Source organism: Astatotilapia calliptera, chromosome 9, assembly GCF_900246225.1.
Source record: "Astatotilapia calliptera chromosome 9, fAstCal1.2, whole genome shotgun sequence".
In the NCBI taxonomy this organism is placed as follows: Eukaryota; Metazoa; Chordata; class Actinopteri; order Cichliformes; family Cichlidae; genus Astatotilapia; species Astatotilapia calliptera.
In genome coordinates, this window is record NC_039310.1 from 3,797,582 (window position 1) to 3,817,316 (window position 19,735).

Below are 19,735 nucleotides of genomic sequence, written 5' to 3' on the forward strand. Positions count from 1 at the left end.
AATTGCACAGGCTTCAGGTTCAGTCAATGTGTGGTCAAAACCCAGGTAAATGTGACATGCCTCATTCTGCTCTTGCTGTGGACTGCTGGCGACAGGGACAGCCATGAGATTTCTGCTTGCTTGCTTAATTTTGGTACTCATACGAAACCACAAACACTGTACAAGAAAAGCTGTAAACAGTTAGCACTCGGCAGGCAGCCCAAATACCAACTGAGTGGTGGTGTCTCAGTTGGTACCAGTAACAGTGGCAGTTAAGCTAACTGAGGGGTGACTGTGATGACACAGGTGTATAATTTGATTGAATGAACCCTGGTGCTACCCCCTGCCACTTTTCTGTGGACTTATTTTAATTCTAATATTGTATCACTTAAGTGTCTTTTCATATATTTGAGAATGGTTTCTGTAAGCCATCAATTGCCATCCGATTTTTGATCGTTTTTATTGCATTTTTATTGTCGCTGTCACCATGCCTTCAGCAACTGGAAACCTCTAAAATCTAATGATGTGAAATGGCAGAGTGTTCCCGTGGAGCTTGCTGGCACTGGTTGCCATCTTCCACCCACTGACATTTGTATTTTAGTACACAACAGCCAAGCTTCTTCAGCTTCATTCTATTTACGTCATCCCAGTCAGAAATACACTCACCGAGGATCTCGTTGGAACTTATCATGATCATAATCCAATACAACAATTCTGGTCTATTTTCCTTTGATCCCCACATAGACCTGGTTAGACTGTTAACAAGTGTCCCGGCTCACCCGACCTGGTCGGCTGATGCCACAATTGAGATAAAGAAACTCTCCTTCGGGTTATTTAATGTGAATTCGCTCACCAATAAGGGCTTCTACTGTGTGATCTCCTGGCCAGTCATTAAGTTTGATTTTCTTTGTTTGACTGACTTGACACCAACCCAGTGACATGGTGTAGCTTGGTTAGTTTACACCTATCAGCCCTGCGCATTTGGCCGTGGTCGCAGTGTTGTGGTAGTTTACAACAAGAAATGGAAAGGATCATCTAAAACTATTCTTCTGTACGCCTCATTTGAGTCCATCGTTTTACAAATCAGTGGGCCAACTACTCCTATATATGTTACAGTGTATTGCCTGCCCAAGCTAAATAATGACTTTTCAAATTCATTTTCTGAGTTCCTCCAATGAGTTTCTTCTGGTTTTCAATGTTATTTTGCTGGTTGACTTACATATAGACAATCTCACTAAAACTCCTAAGAGGGATTTCGTGTTCCATATCTGACCAAATTTTTAATGCCAATTTAATCTTGTTTAAGTCAAACTCTTTTCGTTCTGTGTCATATTGCAACATTAAGCACATTGACATATTTGCCTTTTCCCACGTACTCGACAGTCTCCCAAGAGACCATATCCTGATGAGATGGTGTTTTACTACACAGAAGGCTTCACCCCAAAAAGGAGCACCCCAGAACTGCCCCAACTTAAAACTAAAGGTTGTTACCTGGAAGGTCTTTATGGGCTGGGTCTGTGACCCAGCATTTTGATATATTGTTTATTTCTTTTATTAGTATGGGGAAATGTTAAGTTCTTGTTTTGTATTATTAGTTAGAACTTGAGGCTTCATGTTTTGTCATTTATTGTTTGGGTTAAGCTCATCTAGCTCCCGTAAAACCCCAAGTGGTTCAGTTTTGTTATTGATCCCCTCATTTCCCCTTTTCCCCGGGCTTTGGGCTCACCTGCCCTTTGTGTTTCATGTCTCATGTGTCAAGCCCATGTTGTTTATCTGCCTCATCATGTTTCCTGTGTTATTTTGTAAGAGTCCAGTATGTTCTTTGTTCATTGTATTTAGTTTCCCTTCCCCTGCCCTGTTATTAGGTTCATGTGTGTCAGCGGTGTTCCCATGTGTTAATGTTCCCATTGTTGTTTATTGTGTCTTATGTGTCATGTTTCTGGTTGATGCTGTCGTGCCTGTGTCTTGTCATGTTTTCCTGTTTATTTTGAAAGTCCAGTTTTCATGTCATTGTGTTTGAGTTTACATTTCCTGTGCATCGTTATGTTCATCCTTGTCACCTCATGTGTGTATTTAAGTCCTCTGTTTTCTATGTTTCGTTGTCAGGTCGTCTGTTTGCTTCCCCAGAGTGTTTCGTTATAGTTTACTCAGTGTTCATAGTTTGTCATAGTATTTTCATTGAGTTTCTTAGTCCTTTAGTTTTCTGAGTGTTCACAGTTTTCTTAGTTTTCATAGCTTCATGCTTTTTCATGTGCCAACATCCAACTAAAGGATCGTCTTCTGTTCAGCCAGCAACTCCGCCTTTCAGTGTCTGCTTCTGGGTCCTGTAAACTAAACTTATCGGCGCACCTCGCCGTGACAAAGACTGGTCTTGTTGTTCATAAGAATATTTATCAGAACACGTGTCCCAGTATAAGGATGCTCTAAATCTCAATATCATGCAAAAATAATTAGGTCTGATGAAGGGAATACTAGGATTCTTTGTCTCTACTGAAAATCCCACTATCCAATCAGGTAATTTTCTGAGTTGACATGGAGAGGTGAGTGACGGTACATAGCTGATGGTGGTGCGTCTATGAGGTGGAATCTGTCTGTATTACTGTGCAGGTTGCAACCAAAGGTGAAATCCACATAGGAGAAGACCACTAAAGGCCACTTGAGTGTTAGTTGTCCAACAACTAGACCAGGTGATGTCATGCAACATTTACATCAAACAATAGTGCTACTGATATTAAAAAAATATGAAGGAATAAATAAGACACACATTACTGATGGACCTGTGACATTAGCTAGTTTTTATTAAATAAAAAACTGCAATTTTCTGCAGTGTAGAACCATATTGATGGGACCCAGACACAGTTTACTGATTCATTACAGAGCCTATGATCCCTTCATTGGGTGGGTGTGGCTCAGGAGGTGGTCGATTCCTAGCTCCTCTACTCTACATTTCCTGAATGGTAAGGCTGGAAGGAAGTATTTCTACACTGGAGAGAGGCTACAGTTGTGATCTACTATGGTCCACAATGGGTAGCTGTTGTGGAGATTTGGCTAGTTTAGCATTTTGCTAGAACATCCTCTTCTAGTTTGGTGAAGTCCCTATCTTCACCCACTTATCCTGGAGGTATAAGTGGGTAACTGTTCAGAGTACCCGACCTTCTTGGAGTCCCTGGGTGGGGTGCTTGAGGGTGCTCCACCTGGGGACTCTGTTGTCCTACTGGGAGACTTCAACGCTCACCTGAGCAACGACCGTGAGACTTGGAGGGGCGTGACTAGGAGGAACGGCTTCCCAGATCTGAACCTGAGCAGTGGTCTGTTACTGGACTTCTGGGCAAACCACAGTTTGTCCATAAAGAACACCATGTTCGAATATGAGGGTGTCCATAAGGACGCAGGGTGATTTTGTAATTGCATCATCAGATCTGCGACCATATGCTCTGGACATACGATTGAAGAGAGGGGTTGAGCTGTCAGCTGATCACCACCTGGTGATGAGTTGGATCAGGTGGCGGGGGAGGATACTGTACAGACCTGGTGCACCTAAACGTACAGTGAGGGTACACTGAGAATGCCTGACAGAGGCCCCGGTCTGCAAGATCTTCAATGCACACCTCCAGCAGAGCTTCAACAGCATTCAGACTGGGAACATGTTCAGCACCTCCTTGTCAAAGACACTGCACTGAGCTGCGGCTGCAAGGTGGTTGGTGCCTGTCGTGGTGGTAGCCCCCAAACCAAATGGTGGACACCAGAGGTGAAGGGAGCTACCAGGAGTCCTATCAGGTGTGGGTAGCCTGTGGGACTTCAGAGGCAGCTCAGATGCTTCTCTGAGGTTCATCACTAACTGTAAATTTCAGACTCACCACTGTGAGTTATACTCTCAGGTAGGATGGCCTGCTTTGGTAAGTCGGAGGAATTCTCATTTCTACAGTTTTATATATAAGGCGATACTTGGGTTGCTGCCTTCTTATCTATGTTCCCTGCTTGTAATGAAACATGCTGGTCAGTATTCTCTTCGTCCGCATGGTTACTTGTTGCTTTCTGTTCCATTTGCCCGAACTGAACTTGGTAAAAGAGCTTTTGTCCATTTAGCACCCTCAGCTTGGAACAAACTGCAGAAGGAAAATGACTGAATTCATTTCATTAAGTGCTTTTAAATCTAAACTACGAATCCTTGAGGCCAAGTCCATAACATGTAACTGTTTCAATTAGATTGATTGTCATTTTAACTGACTTTTTTATTTTTATTTGAATTTTATTGAATTTTATTTTTTTTTTATTTGTATTCTTTCACTTATTGTTGCATGTGTGTTGTTGCTGCCTGTGTTTGAGTAATTTCTGTAACTGTGAGACATCTGCTGCTGCCTATCTTGGCCAGGTCTCCCTTGAAAAAGAGGTTTTTAATCTCAATGGGATCTTCCTGGTTAGATAAAGGTTAATAAATAAATAAATAAATGTACCGACTGTATGACTGTATACAGTCGGTATCGGACTGTAGTCGGACTGTATGAATTGAGAATAGTAGACCCAAATGCAGACACAAAAGAACGTGGAACAAAACTTGATATTAACAAAAGGTCGTTTAATAAGGCTGATTTTTTTTTAAAAAGGTGCAAGACAAAAGGCAAGGCAAACTGATGCAAAACTAAATATTAACCTAAACTGGGAGAACTAAAAAACAACATGAAGAACCCTGACATGAACCTAAACAAACCTGGAGATGAAACCTGGAAACATGGCAAGAAACAACAGATGACCTGACAAGGAATGTATGAAAACAAACACACAGGAGGTGATCAGGGGAAGCAGAAACACATGGGGAAACAGCTGACACAAATGAACATAACAACATCACAGTGGAAGAGTAAAACTAAACACATTGAACAAAGAAAAACAGGAAACAAAACAGAGTCCCAAGAAGACAGTTCAGGGGACCGACCCGGAGGTCAGCAGCACAAGAGTCCATAACTAAAGAGGTCCGGAGCTTGGCCGCCTGGAAGCAGCTGACAGCCAGGAAGTGGCCAGCGACGGTGTGCTGGACATGGACAAGTAGGATGTGGATGAGCAGGCCGCGCTGGACATGGACAACAACAACCCTCAGGCGGCTTGGCAGGCGGTCGATGGTGGTGTAAACATGCACAGAAATCCTCTGGTGGCTTGGCGTGTCAAGCGCGCTGGACATGACTTGGCAGAGGCAGGACCATACGAGGCAGGATCAGATACGGGCGCTGGAGCTAGACCAGATGGCGCCATGGCAACAGTAGGCAAAGAAGTAGGTGGTAGTGCAGCAGGCGACGGCGTGGAAGCCACAGGTGGTGGAGCAGGAGGTGGCTGAATAAACTCACAAGAGCCCTCAGCGGACGCAGCAGGTGGTGAAGCTGCAGGCAATGCAGCAGGATGCTGGATGGGCTCGGCCGACCCTCCAGCGAGAATAGGAATGGGTGCAGGCACCTGCAGGACACTAGTCACTCCCACCCGAGGAGTAGATATAGGTGCGGAGGTCAGCTGTGTCTTGGTGGGCCTCACCTCAGGGACTGGCATGGGTGGCAGAGCAGACCGGAAACCAGCCACTCCCATGCGAGGAGTAGGTACAGGTGTTTGAGAAGGCCGGGTCACAGCTGCTCTGACCTTGGACACCGGAACAGGCACCGGCAAATGCTGGGCAACTGCTGTCTCCACCCGAGGAGCTGGAACGGGTGCAGGGATCGGCAGAGCCTCAACCAGCCAGGAACCCAGAGCAGATGTTGAATGTCTTGTGGGGGATAGGGGACCCTCCTGCCAGAGATGCTTGGAAAGTCAGGCTTACTGACTCATTGGCTCATTTCTCTCAAATCAAATACAGAGATTTGAATTTTACTGTTTTAACCTTCGTAAAAGTGAAAACGTTTTTAAAGTTCTTTTTAAAGCTTGGGTATTTTTTATCACTCTGTAAAAGTCCTGCTCTGATCACATGAATATAAACATTTGTGTTTTTGTACCAAGGGGAACACTAAACAGACAGCAGTCATCAGCTTATGTCAGTGGACGATGACACATTAGTTCAGGAGTATGACCAGGAGCATCCTTCTCACTTTTAACTGATGCACCACAGAGCAGATTGTCAGTGTAGAGTTGCACAGAAACAGCCACAAGTGCAAAACACTTAAACTATAGCATTTACCACCACACGGTGTATTAAAAAGAAAGGAGATTTTTGGCCAAACCAACAAAATCTTTGCTCATCACATAATTTAGTTCCTTTTCCCAAGATTAATTTAAAGTTGAACAGTTGGAAACAATGGAGGAAAACACATAGAGCGTATCTATTTGCAATTGGGCAGAACTAAAAACTAAAAATACCAGCTGTGCAGACATACAGAGCTATCCAAAGAGAAGATTTTGGAAGGGAAATGGGCAAATTAAAATCAGTTGTTTTTTAATGAGCAGTCACAGAACACCCTGTAAAACCTAGACATGAACTATTACATGATTAAAAGTGTAAAATGAAAAGCAAGCAACTGAATATGGCATGTGATAATAAAAAAACACGTTAGTGTCTTTGTGTACTTAGAAAATAGAGTTTAACAAAGTTTTACTAAGTCAGCACACCAGTTAAAAATAACTTCTTTTTAATTGACATTTAGGAATCACTGTACAATACCATCAACTTCAGCAATTTGTTACTACATGTATTTTTCTTTTTTTCCTGTTTTTAAACAACTAAAATATCCATACAAAAGGAATGAAAGAAGAAAAAAAAGAAGCAAAACAGACAGAAAAAAAATAAAATAAAAATACAAAAAAAAGGCATGTAGGGAGTTTTTGTTTCCATTAATATAACTAATATATCCTCTAATAGTTAACACAGTCAAAATCAAAATCTGGCCTGCATGTTTTTATATAGTCCATCCATTTCTTTCATCATAGTTCACATCTGCTGTCTCCATCATGTAAATGTCCATTGTGATGTCCATCCACATGTTCATAGTTGGGCTCTCAGAAGAAAGCAAGTTTTTGTGATGGCTCTTTTTGCCTGCTGCCAGTAAAATATTAAACAAATATTTATCGTTCTTTGTCCATCCGTCTGGCATAAGTCCAAAAAATAGAAAAATAACATAACATAAAAATAACATATTAAATAGCAGACAATTTAAGTTTATATTGCTATACTATAGCTATAACTACATTAATGGTGATTAGCCATAGCAGATACTTTTGGAGAGACTGTTTCATTTAATCAGCAACAAAATGGGCTCAACCAGATCTCGTGGAGAAAAGTAAGACTCAGTTAAAATAGCTACTGAATATATGCTGTTTACGTTATCTATGTCACATTCTACTGTAATGAGTAATAATAAGAGAATCGGTAACAAATGAATAAAACTGATGCATTTATCTATTTGTGTCCACTGTCCCCTCATCCTTCTCTAAGATAAGTAACTTCAGAACAAGTAGTGCACAAAAACACCTCAGGCTAAATGGCTGTTTTAATGGTGACCTATTTCCCAGAAAGCACCATGCCTCCCATTTTTGTGATGGATGCTTTTAGACATCCTTTCCCCCATCCCCTCACTTGCTCATGGATGAGAACAGTTGCCAGTGTGTGCTTGGATGCTACAGTGTGCCACACTGTTGCCACCTGGCATTATTTTAATTCACAGGAACACAAAAGAGGAGAATGAGTGCAAAGATTGGACAAAGACTTGTTTACACACAACCTCTTTTCTGGCATTTTCTGAGATTTTTTTTTCATTGGGGTAGCAAAGCACAGGGTAGGTACAAGAAGAAAACAGGTCAGATTGGTAAAAGTGGTTTAGGATTAGGCATCAGATATAGAGATTGAAAATGTGACGTCACTCAGGGGTAAAACCGCAAAGGATTCTGGGAACTCGTGGCAAGAGGTACTAGCGCACGCAGGCTTTCAATTGAAATCAGTTACACAGCGATAAAAAGAAACACAAAAATGTCAAGAAGCCGTTGTATTATTAACTGCAATAGCCAGTCACATGACAGCCACGGGAAGCCGACGGGTAAAGAGATCGGTTGTTATCGGATTACGTCGTTGAAGAGAAATTGTTCGAGCCATGTTTCCGAAGTAACAAAGACGCGACTGGATTGCAGCCATTCAAAGACCAAATATAACGTCCCAGAACACTCCAGCTCACAGGTTAGTCTGCTCCAAGCATTTACACAAAGGTCAGTCTGCTGTTGTAGTTAATGCGTCATTTTCATAACATAATTGGTGATATAGGTTACAAGCAAGTCTGGTGCTGAACAGAAATTGTCGCGCTATGCTCCTTTGTTTATTGTGCATAAGTAGTGAATTGTCCTGACACAATATTGCGTTTCGCTTCTGTTATTATGGTACATTGACAAAAACATATACTTTTATTCACAGGATAAAACAGTTGTTTTGTATCACTAATTGCCCAGTACGATTACAGCATACAATATTATTGTCACTGCTACATTTCTGTGATGCTACCAGAAATTATTTCCACTACTAATTAATTACCATTGAGCTCAAAGGTTATATTAATAAACGGTTAATGAATGTGTATTTATGAAGACGATTTGTGAGACTGGTAAACTTATGATACGTACGATGGTCTTTACTTTCTACACGGTGCATTTCAAGGTCCTGCACCCATCCGTCGGTAAACTGTACCTGGGCTTGTTGCAGTGACCTGAAGTTACTAAACTTCATGAGTGTATGCACTCACTCCAAGAACCGTATAATTATAAATATGAGCGTGGTGAAAGTTGGGCAGCACGCTAACATCTTTTGTCCCTCTGTGTGCTCGTGAGGGTCTGACCCTTTCACTCCTTTGATTTTTTTCCTCGTATCTTTTCTTTGACTTTTCATCAAGTCTGTCTTTGTACGGACCGGCATTGTACACGTTTTGTACATAACATTTTGGGGGGCAAAGAAAGAGCAAGAATTTATTGGAACCGAAGAATGAACGTTTTGTGGTGCTGCAAATGCTTGCATTTGATGCAAGTACTTGGATTGTTTTGCCACGAGTTACCGGCATGCAATGCGCGAAAGTCACGTGGTCTGTCAATCTCTATACTGAAGAAACGTAAGGTTTAGGTCAGGGCTTTGTGTCTGTGGTAGTGATGTGTCGGTCACAAACGAAACGGCTCTTAGAGCCGGATCTTTGACATGAACGACGTGAGCCGGCTCCTTATCACGAGCCGTCACGTGTTTTTTTTTTCTTACTCTCTCTCTCTCTCTCTCTCGCACTTTTTTCCCGCTTCATTCTGCACGCCAGCCTTGTGCTTTGCGCTGGGCAGAGGGGGGAGGGGCGGTAGTTACACTCACAGTAGCACAGGAACAGAGCGGGAGGGAGAGAGAGAGAGAGCCAGGGACAACAAGGTCACATTAGAAAGGTATAGTAATCATCCACAACTATTTTCAGCTGCAGATGATAAAGGATTCAGAAAGTTTATTCATGCAGGTCCATATGACAGAGAATGTGCATCTTCTTTTTGTTTTCATATTTTAATTTATATTTAATTGTGTTGTGGTTTGCAGCGTTTTGTTGCTTAAACCTATTTTCTGCACATTCCAGCACATAAAATAAAATATTTTTTGTGTTTACACTCAGTCTTTCAAATAGATGCAAGTAAAACACAGCAGAAAATAAATAAAGTCAAAGACTCAGCGTTCCTGTTGCTCTATTTTCACCTGTAAAGCAGGAGTGCGGTAGTGCATTTACATGCACAAACTGGAGTCTATTAGATAGATATGATACAAACCACTGCAGTGCAGTACCTGTAATACCTACAGCATGTTCTAATCGCTCTAATAGGATATTATGGTCGACAGTATCGAACGCTGCACTGAGGTCTAGCAGGACAAGCACAGAGATGAGTCCACTGTCAGAGGCCATAAGAAGATCATTTGTAACCTTCACTAAAGCTGTTTCTGTGCTGTGATGAGCTCTGAAACCTGACTGAAACTCTTCAAATAAACCATTCCTCTGCAGATGATCTGTTAGCTGTTTGACAACTACTCTTTCAAGGATGTTTGATATAAAGGAAGGTTGGAGATTGGCCTATAATTAGCTAAGACTGCTGGGTCTAGAGATGCTTTTTGAGTAAAGGTTTAACTACAGCCAGCTTGAAGGCCTGTGGTACATAGCTGATCATTAGAGATAGGTTGATCATATTTAAGATCGAAGAATTAATTAATGGCAGGACTTCTTTGAGCAGTTTTGTAGGAATGGGGTCTAAAAGACACGTTGATGGTTTGGAGGAAGTAATTATTGAAGTTAACTCAGAAAGATCAATTAGAGAAAAAGAGTCTAACTTAACATCAATGGTACTAAGAGTAGCTGTAGATAATATTACATCTGTGGGATGATTATTGGTAATTTTTTCTCTAATGATAAAAATTTTATTTGTGAAGAAGTTCATGAAGTCATTACTAGTTAACGTTAAAGGGATGGTTGGCTCAACAGAGCTCTGACTGTTTGTCAGCCTGGCTACAGTGCTGAAGAGAAACCTAGGGTTGTTCTTATTTTCTTCAATCAGTGATGAATAGTAAGATGTTCTGGCTTTGCAGAGGGCTTTCTTATAAAGCAGCAAACTATTTCTCCAGGCTAAATGATGATCTTCTAAATTAGTAAGACTCAATTTCCACTCCACCAGAACACTACTCTGTGGGAGTAACGTACTTCAGTCATATTGATCCAGGTGGAAGGTTAGGAAAATAAAACATTCATGCCAGTCGAAATAATGACCCATCTTTCTTCTACAACCTATTTTCATTAGAGTGCAATTCAACCAACATCATCAGTGCTGGACACTTCAATACAGTTATCAGTCCCACACTCGACCGGTGACACTCACCTGGTAGCTTAAGACTTTGGTGTTCCACAGATATCATAAAACAATATATGAATCATTATGGTCTCAATGACAGCTGGAGGAAAAACAACCCTTCATCCAGAGACTTATTTTTCCATCAATCCCTCTCACGCATTGCTTTCTCTGTCTCAGTAACTCCCTTACAACAATCCACTCAATCATACTTAGTGAATGGGATTTTTCAAAACACTTTCAATATTATTAATATATTCAAAACCTTTTATAGCCAGCTATACTCTTCTGACCACAACCCAAAGTAGAAAACTTTCAATGAAAACTTAGATTGACCCAGACTTTCCAAAAAGCAAGCAGACATGTTGAATGAACCTGTTACTATAGATGAACTCCATAAAGCACTTAGTAAATGCCAAATATGAAATCACAATGGATTTCCGGCACAATTTTATAAATACTTCTGCCAAATCAGAAGACAAACCACAGAGTAATGACACAAATAATACCAAGCGATATTATGACTCTCCAACTAAAAACTAACCAACATATCGCTCTCTCTCATTAATAAACACAGACATTAAAATAATCACTAAAGCTCTAGCTACTAAAAAAGAAAACGTTACCCAAACATGAATACATCCAGAACTCTCTGCCCCCCTCTCACGGACAATAACCATATCCAACTTCTTAATAGCAATGAACTGGTCTGCATTGGTGCATCATATCTTTATTCTCTTCCCCCTCCTGCCCCCCCCCCTCTTTCTTAAATAGATAACTATCATATCTGATATCATATCTCACAGTACAATAATATTGAATGGGTTGCATTGTTGTATTTTGTCATGTTTCTCAGGTCTTTGTCTGAATTTCTACGAACATTATTGCTAAGGATTGTCTTATTGCATTGGAGTCACACTGGGTTAAATATGTACACTTGGGTTTTAAGGGGTATTTATTATTTTCTTCTTTTTTTGGGTTGTATGGAAGCCCCAGACGCAATTTCTTGACAATGACAATAAATAAATAAATACCTAAATACCAAAATCAAACCAGCTTCATGAAAACCTGAAATGACAGATTAATCAACTTCATAACTTACCTCTAAACACCATACCATAATAATCATGCTAGCATTAGATGCAAAAGAGGAGTTTGATAAAGTTAACTGGACACTTCAACCTACACAGACTGGCTTTTGGACGCTCAGAGAAAAACACTGTGCACTTCACCCAGGTAAATATAGCACAAAACCAACTCAACGTGTATTATTGTAGGCTCTGCCTTACAATGCAAAGCGCCTTGAGGCGACCGTTGTTGTGATTTGGTGCTGTATGAAAAATTGACCTCAACCATTTGTCAGTTTTAGTCTCTCTTTCCTACATTTCTGCACTAAAAAAAACAAACTACATTACAATTAGTGTAACTCTGACGGCCTGGTGGAATGCAAACAAAATGTCCAATCTATAATCAAATCCAGGATTACCATAACAAATAATCCACTACTTCCCTCCAGATTAACTGAAGAGACCATGAAAATCACTCACCCCAGAAAAATAACCTCCAAACTACAATTTTCCAATATTGATGTATCTATCATGTGTTGTATATCCTCATACAAATGGGGAAGTGACCTGGAGTACTCTTCCAGCGCTGACCTCTGGACAGAAATGTGCAGTAACATTTTGTGACCAAAAATGCACACTTACTATTTACACTTTATAAAACAATTCACAGGACCCACCTCAAAGGAAAATGTTTCAAATGGCTTTGGGTAGCATTGCCACTCGTTCACAGTGCGCTTCAGGGAGCTCAGGCAATGACTTTCACACCACATGGGTGTGTCACCCAGTCCTATAGTTTACATGGCTGTGACTGAGAGATTATCCAGAATCCCTGCATCTCCAACACTGTGCTTCATTGTAGGCTGAAACCATGCACATGTCCACATGTTTTGAATACTACAGTATGTTTTAGTTAAACAAATAAATACCTTGGCCCCACCTTGGAATTCCTTTTTAATGTATTGATTAGTGTTAACTTATTTTAATTCATTTTTTTATCCTTTCTCCCTTTTTTCTTCTTTTTTCCCCTCTTGCTGATTTCTCAGCATCTGTGTGGGTTAGACCGAGACCACATGCGGACCAAGTGATTTAGGAAGGCAAGCCAGGTCACCAATGTAGATTCATCATCAACTAGATCAGTGTCCTTCTCCCCTAATAAACAGGCTCCCTCCTTAGGGTCTGGGGGCAACCCGAGGCAGTGCTAAGTCATCTAGAACAGAGCAGTGCAGTACCACCTCCCGGTGGGACATGCCCGGAACAGCTCACCCAGAGGAGCCCAGGAGGCATCCTTGTCAGATGACACACCTCAACTTCCTGTTAAAAGGGAGTTTTTCCTTCCCACTGTCGCCAAAGTGCTTGCTCACAGGGAGTCATATGATTGTCGGGTTTTGCTCTGTATGTATTATTGTAGAGTCTACCTTACAATATAAAGCAGCTTGAGGCGACCGTTGTTGTGGTTTGGCGCTGTATAAATAAAACTGAATTGAAAATTTAATTGAATTAAATGTTAGTAGTAGTAATAGTAATGGTGATGGTGTTATTACTGTGGTTATTATCCTCGTAGCCAACAAACATGACATACAACACATATACATGTTTTGGCTTTGTTCTTTGTGTTTTCATCTTTTCCAGTTGCCTTCTTTCTTGTTTCTGTCTATGCACACCTTTTCCTGTTTTATGTTCATACAATGTCCAACGAAAGAAGAGAATGACATGGGAGAGACAATAATTAGTGTAAATAACAGAGTTCAGGTCCATCCCTATCTGTCAGATGGTCATACAGGCAAACACAAGCAAGCATGCATGTGCACACTCATATTTACACATACAAACACTTTGGTTTCTCTGGCAACCGCTACGGGAATCTTTGCCCAGCCTCTCCTCCACAGGAACAGCTCCTGTGTTGGCAGCTCTCACAGATAGTTGCAACATTGTGTCAACATTGAACTTTTCTCATAGCTTTGCTGTATGATGCTTTTAGGGGGCCTTGCTCACATTCGCTGTGTGGCAACATCATGGCAGGTCAGTGAGGCTCTCATATTTGATGACAATGAGGATGGATTAGATGAGGAAGTTTTAGAAGCTGAAGTTGACACGGAATATAATCTGACCCGACCAAGAAAGGATTGATGAGGAGGAATCCAGTGATGAAGAGAATGGCCATGCAGAGGTTGATCTCACATTCAAGTGAAAGAATGGGAACTTATCCCCACCCGAGAATGAAGGTAGGCTTTCAACTGAAACTGTCATCAGGACTGATGACATCACATCCTGCTTTGAACTGTTCTGGACTCAGTCCTGAGTCAAAGCCATGCTGGTAAACTTGACCAACTTGAAGGGGAAACAGCTTTACAAAGATGATTGGGAGGAGGTAAGTCAGAAAGACATCAACGCATGCATGAGTCTTTGATTTGAGTGGTGAGTACAGATCCAGAAATGACTCTACCAGCAGTTTATGGGATGCAGAGTCCACTCGGACAATTTTTTCAGGCCATCATGTCACTCCAGAAAATGTACATGTTGTTACGGGTGATTTGCTTTGACAGATACAAGACCAGGTCGTGGTCAACAAGACAAAAATGGCTGTGATGAGAGAAGTTCAGTTGGTTCGGTCTGGTTGCTTTAGGGGACACTGCCCTTTCAAACAGTATATGCCAAGCAAGCAGTGTAAATGTGGCATAAAGGTTTTGCAACATGTGATGCCAGGATGTGTTATGCTTGGAACATGTAGGTTTATACTGGGAAACCCACTGATAGTGTTGGTGAAAGAACCAGGAGAGGTTTGTGGTTCTGGAGACTGATTGGAGGTCTCAAGGGACAGTTCCTCCATCTCCTATGCTCTTAGTCACAAGCTGAGTCAGAAGGCAGTATGGTTTGGGGATAATTTACTCTTTACACAAATAGGTGTAAAAGTAACGCAGGTGTTACTTTATGTGACTGTATAAAAACTTGAAATGGTTTCAAAACAAATATTGATGCAAACTTTCAGCCACAGTGGTCTGTGATGATCAGTTTACTATGTTTCAACTGATCCTTCTTAGAGTGAAAATAATCCAAAAGTTAAACTCAGATTAATGAGACATGCAGAAACTGTAAAGTTCACAAGAACATAAGTTGATACAAAGATCTAACACAACAAGTGGTGATAATGTATCTATTGTTATAGTTTTTTATGATGAGTCTTAATGGAATGGTTGTTTTTGAAATTGTTTAACACCAAATGAACACAACGTTCAATAGCTTATCCCACATAACCTCTCCACTCTCCTATTTTATTTGTTTATGTCTCATGCTTTTATGATTCTGTAAACTTCTTGCTTTTATTCTACTGTGTACAGCAACCTTCAGTGTTTTGAAAGGCGCTTTCAAATAAAATGTATTATTATTATTATTATTATTAACGTGAGGGTTAACGGTGCCTCCTGTGCAGAAGCAGAGTTTCTCTTTCTAGTAATCTTTGAGTACAATTCCAACACGTCCCACTAGTTTTGGTTTTTAAAGTCTTTGAAATCTTTTCTTCTGTACTGTGTAGCTCTTGAATTTCTTCATGATACTTTAAGAGAAATAATTCTGTTGACAACCAACAAGTCCAAAAGTAACAATAAATACTTTCTCCTTTCTGCTCTACCTGAGCACTTTATAGAGCCTGCCTCATTCACACAAGCACTTTCTGTCTATGCTTTTTTCTTCTAACAGTCACCCACATTCATACTCCAGTGGACGCATCAGAGAGCAACTCGGGTTTAGTATCTTACCCATACAGACTGGGAGCTGCCAGGGATCAAACCACCAACCTTCTGATTAGTAAATGACCTGCTCCATTGCACAAGCCAGAGCCAAGCTTAAAACACCTGGTGGTGTTTCCCAGGTGGTCCATCATTCAAGTTCTAAGCAGGCCCAACCCTGCTTAGCCAATGAGATAGGGCGAGCTCACAAACAGCCAGTGATGTTCTCTCCAGAACATCACTGGCTGTTTATTCTTATAATGAAGACATGTCCCATAATGTCACTGTGTTTACAGATTTAGGTCAGCTCCACATGAGCAACAACTGGGCCATACACACGGATACACACATGCACAAGCACACAGCTGGACAAACAAAGCCGGAATGACAACAACTGGGAGTCACAACAACTAACGCGATGCCATTTTGAAGAGGGAGAGCCCGGCTACATGCCACAGCATCAGCAGCTCATGTTTAGCATTTAACAACAGTACAAAGTACATGAACACACACTGATGACAGGGAACGCGGGTGCATGCAAAGACAAGTGCGTCAGACTTTTGGGCTAAACCTTTAATAACACTGTCAATATTTTCAATCATGCTTAGGCTATTAAACATGTCTTGAAATATTTTTAGTCCCCTCAAAGAATACTAAAAATACCAAAAAAGATAACACCTGGTTCATTATCAGAGACTCTTTTGTTGCAATAAAACACAGTGTGTATAATAAGGTTAAAGCTATAATTGTATTTCTCACATCAGATTAGAACCTTGACAGTTTGAATCAACCATATTTTGTTAAATATTCATGTTTCTCAAAGATAAATGAGTGTGCATAAAAGTCAACCCTCTGCCTGTCTTATCATATGGGACTTTCCAAAAAAATGTCATCAGTGCCAGTTTAGACAGACGATTCCAGTGATCCCAGCTCCAGCCCAGAGAGTTCAGTGCAGCATTAAGTGCAACAAGCATTTCCACAGCGAAGACCCTTTGTGTGGCAGACAAGGACACACATTTCAGACCATAAGAAAGGGCACAGCAGGACACAGAGCTGCTGGCATTTTCTGGCTCTCTCTGCATGACTAAAGCATCCGGCAGCCGGCCCACCCAAATATATTAGTACTGCACCGTCACTGTCAGTGGGTGTCAGCTGAACAGCTGGAACGACATGCACTCACGCAAAGCGTACCCAGTCCCATCCAATCCGGAATAACACACTACCACTTACCTGTGGTGGAGTGCAGACTTTCCAAACTCCAATAGCGAGACAGGACCCCCCTCAAAGTGCCGCCCAAGCTGCCTCCTCCTCCTCCACCTCCACCCTTGCATACACCCACTCCGAGACCTCCGTCCACCATGCCGTCCACCCCTCTGCCTGTTGGGCTCCCGCCGTCTGATTCAGAGCCCGGTGACAGCCCAGAGCTGCCACTGCCGCTACTACCACAACTGCCCCCTGGCAGCGGCACGCCCCCCTCCGAGCCCTGCTGAGTCCGCATCCCTGTGTGGAAACCCAACAACAAGGGGTGGAGGGAAATGTAAAAGGGGAGTGGAACTAAGAGAAAATAAAGAAAATGAAGAGAAGCGGCTAAGTAGATGGTTTATTCTCCTGGCAAGCGGACAGCACAATGGAGGAGGAGGATGAGGAGGAGGAGGAGGTAGCCTTTTGGCTGGTATCTGCTGCGGTATTTGCTGAGGTAAGCTTCAGCTGTCAACTTCCCGCTTTCTCCTCCCATGCACAGAATAGAAGAGCCGTAGCAGTGCTCCACTCCACCCTTGGATTCTCTGCTCCCCAGTGATACAGCGCTCGTCTCCTCTCTTTCTGTTCCTGCTTCTCTTGCTCTCTTTATCAATTTGAACGCTGCTTCGCTTCCTTACATTAAATCACACAGTCATCTCCCTCTCCCCCTATCGCTCACTCTGTTTCCAGGCTCACATCAGTAGGGGTCCTGCAGGGGGGTTTCTGCATCTCGATCGTGTCATTTGCCTGCTACAGATAGCCTGGATGGCTCACTAATGGTGCAGAATCCATTAAGGTTTCCCTCCCGCAGTCTTATATAGTCCCCTGCTCTCCAAAACATACGACAAAGCAGAAACATATGCACATGCACACACTCTATATTCTGTTGGTTTTCAGGAATGATTTTTTTAAGCCAAACTGGGTTTCCTACCATTGTAAATAAGGCATAGTATACACATGATGCGGTTTAATATAGAGAGTTATATCAGAGGTGTGAAACAAACGGACCCTGACTGAACAGGTCAGAACTGTTCGGTCCAAAGACTGAAAACTGCAGAGACACGCTTTCTACTTACACCAAAAAGGAAGTGCAACATATGAAATAACTACAAGAAATTTGCAGTAATTACCAAGTATTTCATATATCAATACTAAATCATTAGTCTCCATAGCAGACTGAAAGGGCTCAGTATCTTTTCATTTGTAACTGTAGTGTCTATTGATACTGCGTTTAAAGTTCCCTGAACAAAAATGTAAATAATCCACCTGTTTAGAGGATACTTGCACCAAAACCCCAGCGATGTCCAGCTGGGCAGAAAAGTGTCCGTTTAAAAGGAAGACAGAGTGGGCTGGGTGACAGGCCAGCTCAAGCTCCTGCAGTGAGGGCACAGCAACTGTTACATGTGAACATCATTTCTTTTATTTTTATTTATTTGACCCAAAAGTTCCCTTTAAAGAGATCAAACTGTGACCTTTTGAGCATAATTAATGCATTTATATCCTAATAATAGCAGAGTCTAGAAAAAAACCCAACATAAACAGATTTTTCTAAAGATCAAACCAAACTTCAGATGATAATATTGTGCAAAAATGTTTTAGGTCATTTGAAACTGCAGCTTCAAATTCAGCGATAAATAAAATAAAACATTCATTTGCGAGATTCCTTGAGTCGAGTAAGGGTCTCGTGACTTCAGAATGACCTGAATGATTCTGTTGCATCCTCATATGTACATGAATGATTACCAACCCAACACTGACACATTTCAAACTAAAGACAAGGTAAAATCAGACATCACTGGATGTGGTACCTGGTCTCAGAGTTCAGTGCTTTGACCCAACAGCCTGTGTAAACAATTCAAATGTATCAGTGACGGGGATAAAAGACAATGGCATGGGAGTGAAAAGGGCTGATGTTAAACTACACAGCAATGTCAAACATACCCATACAAGCTCGGAGCAAGTGTGGATGCTTCTCTGCAGCAAACCTAAAACTAATATACATTAGTATAAATGCTGGAGAGGAACATGACATACTGTTCATATATCGGGAATAAGAAAATATATGGATTTTAAAAACTACTTTTCTTTAGGACATAATGGAAGACATGTTAAATAAGTAAGAAGGTAATAAAATAAACAGTTAATTTAATATTTTTCACCACTGCTGTGCTTCAAAACATCATTATAGACCTTCAATAGCAGCCTCAGATGAGTGCTGCTTTTGAAAGTGAGACTGAAAAGGATAAAAAATCTGTAATTTGTTGAGTAAAGTTTTGATTATTTTTCTAACAATCTGCTAACAAATGGCAATTTCATAATAGATCGATAGTTGTGAGTAAAGCTTCTTTAGTTTGGTTTGTTCCTCTGCATTTTAAAAATAGGATGGAATCCAACCTCACCTCAGAGAGCTGTTAATGATCAGTGTTGGTCAAGTTACTTGAAAAAAGTAAATGGTAAATGGCCTGTATTTATATAGCGCTTTACTAGTCCCTAAGGACCCCAAAGCACTTTACATTTCCAGTCATCCACCCATTCACACACACATTCACACACTGCTGATGGCAGCTACATTGTAGCCACAGCCACCCTGGGGTGCACTGACAGAGGCGAGGCTGCCGGACACTGGCGCCACCGGGCCCTCTGACCACCACCAGTAGGCAACAGGTGAAGTGTCTTGCCCAAGGACACAACGACCGAGACTGTCGGAGCCGGGGCTCAAACCGGCAACCTTCCAATTACAAGACAAACTCCCAACTCTTGAGCCACGATCGCCCCACAGTAATCAGTAACTAATTACTGATTACTTCCCCAAAAAGTAATCCCGTTACTTTGCTGATTACTTATTTTCAAAAGTAATTAGTTACTTAGTTACTTTTTAAAAACACGATTTACAACCTGAACAGGTGATAAAGCGATAGATCTTTCAGC

At 41.4% G+C, this 19,735-nt stretch overlaps 1 protein-coding gene across 7 annotated transcripts in view; it reads right to left on the reverse strand.

Annotated features, from left to right (window-relative positions):
* arhgef4 (Rho guanine nucleotide exchange factor (GEF) 4) overlaps window positions 1-19,735 on the reverse strand; it is a 99,764-nt gene that overhangs the window by 49,564 nt on the left and 30,465 nt on the right. The window contains exon 1 of one of the 7 annotated variants that reach the window (XM_026180773.1): window positions 16,799-17,173. The exons of the other annotated variants lie outside the window; for them this stretch is intronic. Within the exon in view, the coding sequence (XP_026036558.1) occupies window positions 16,799-17,066 (268 nt within the window). The 5' untranslated portion in view covers window positions 17,067-17,173. Of the gene's footprint in view, window positions 1-16,798; window positions 17,174-19,735 lie in introns of those variants that run through there. 7 annotated transcript variants of the gene reach the window in all.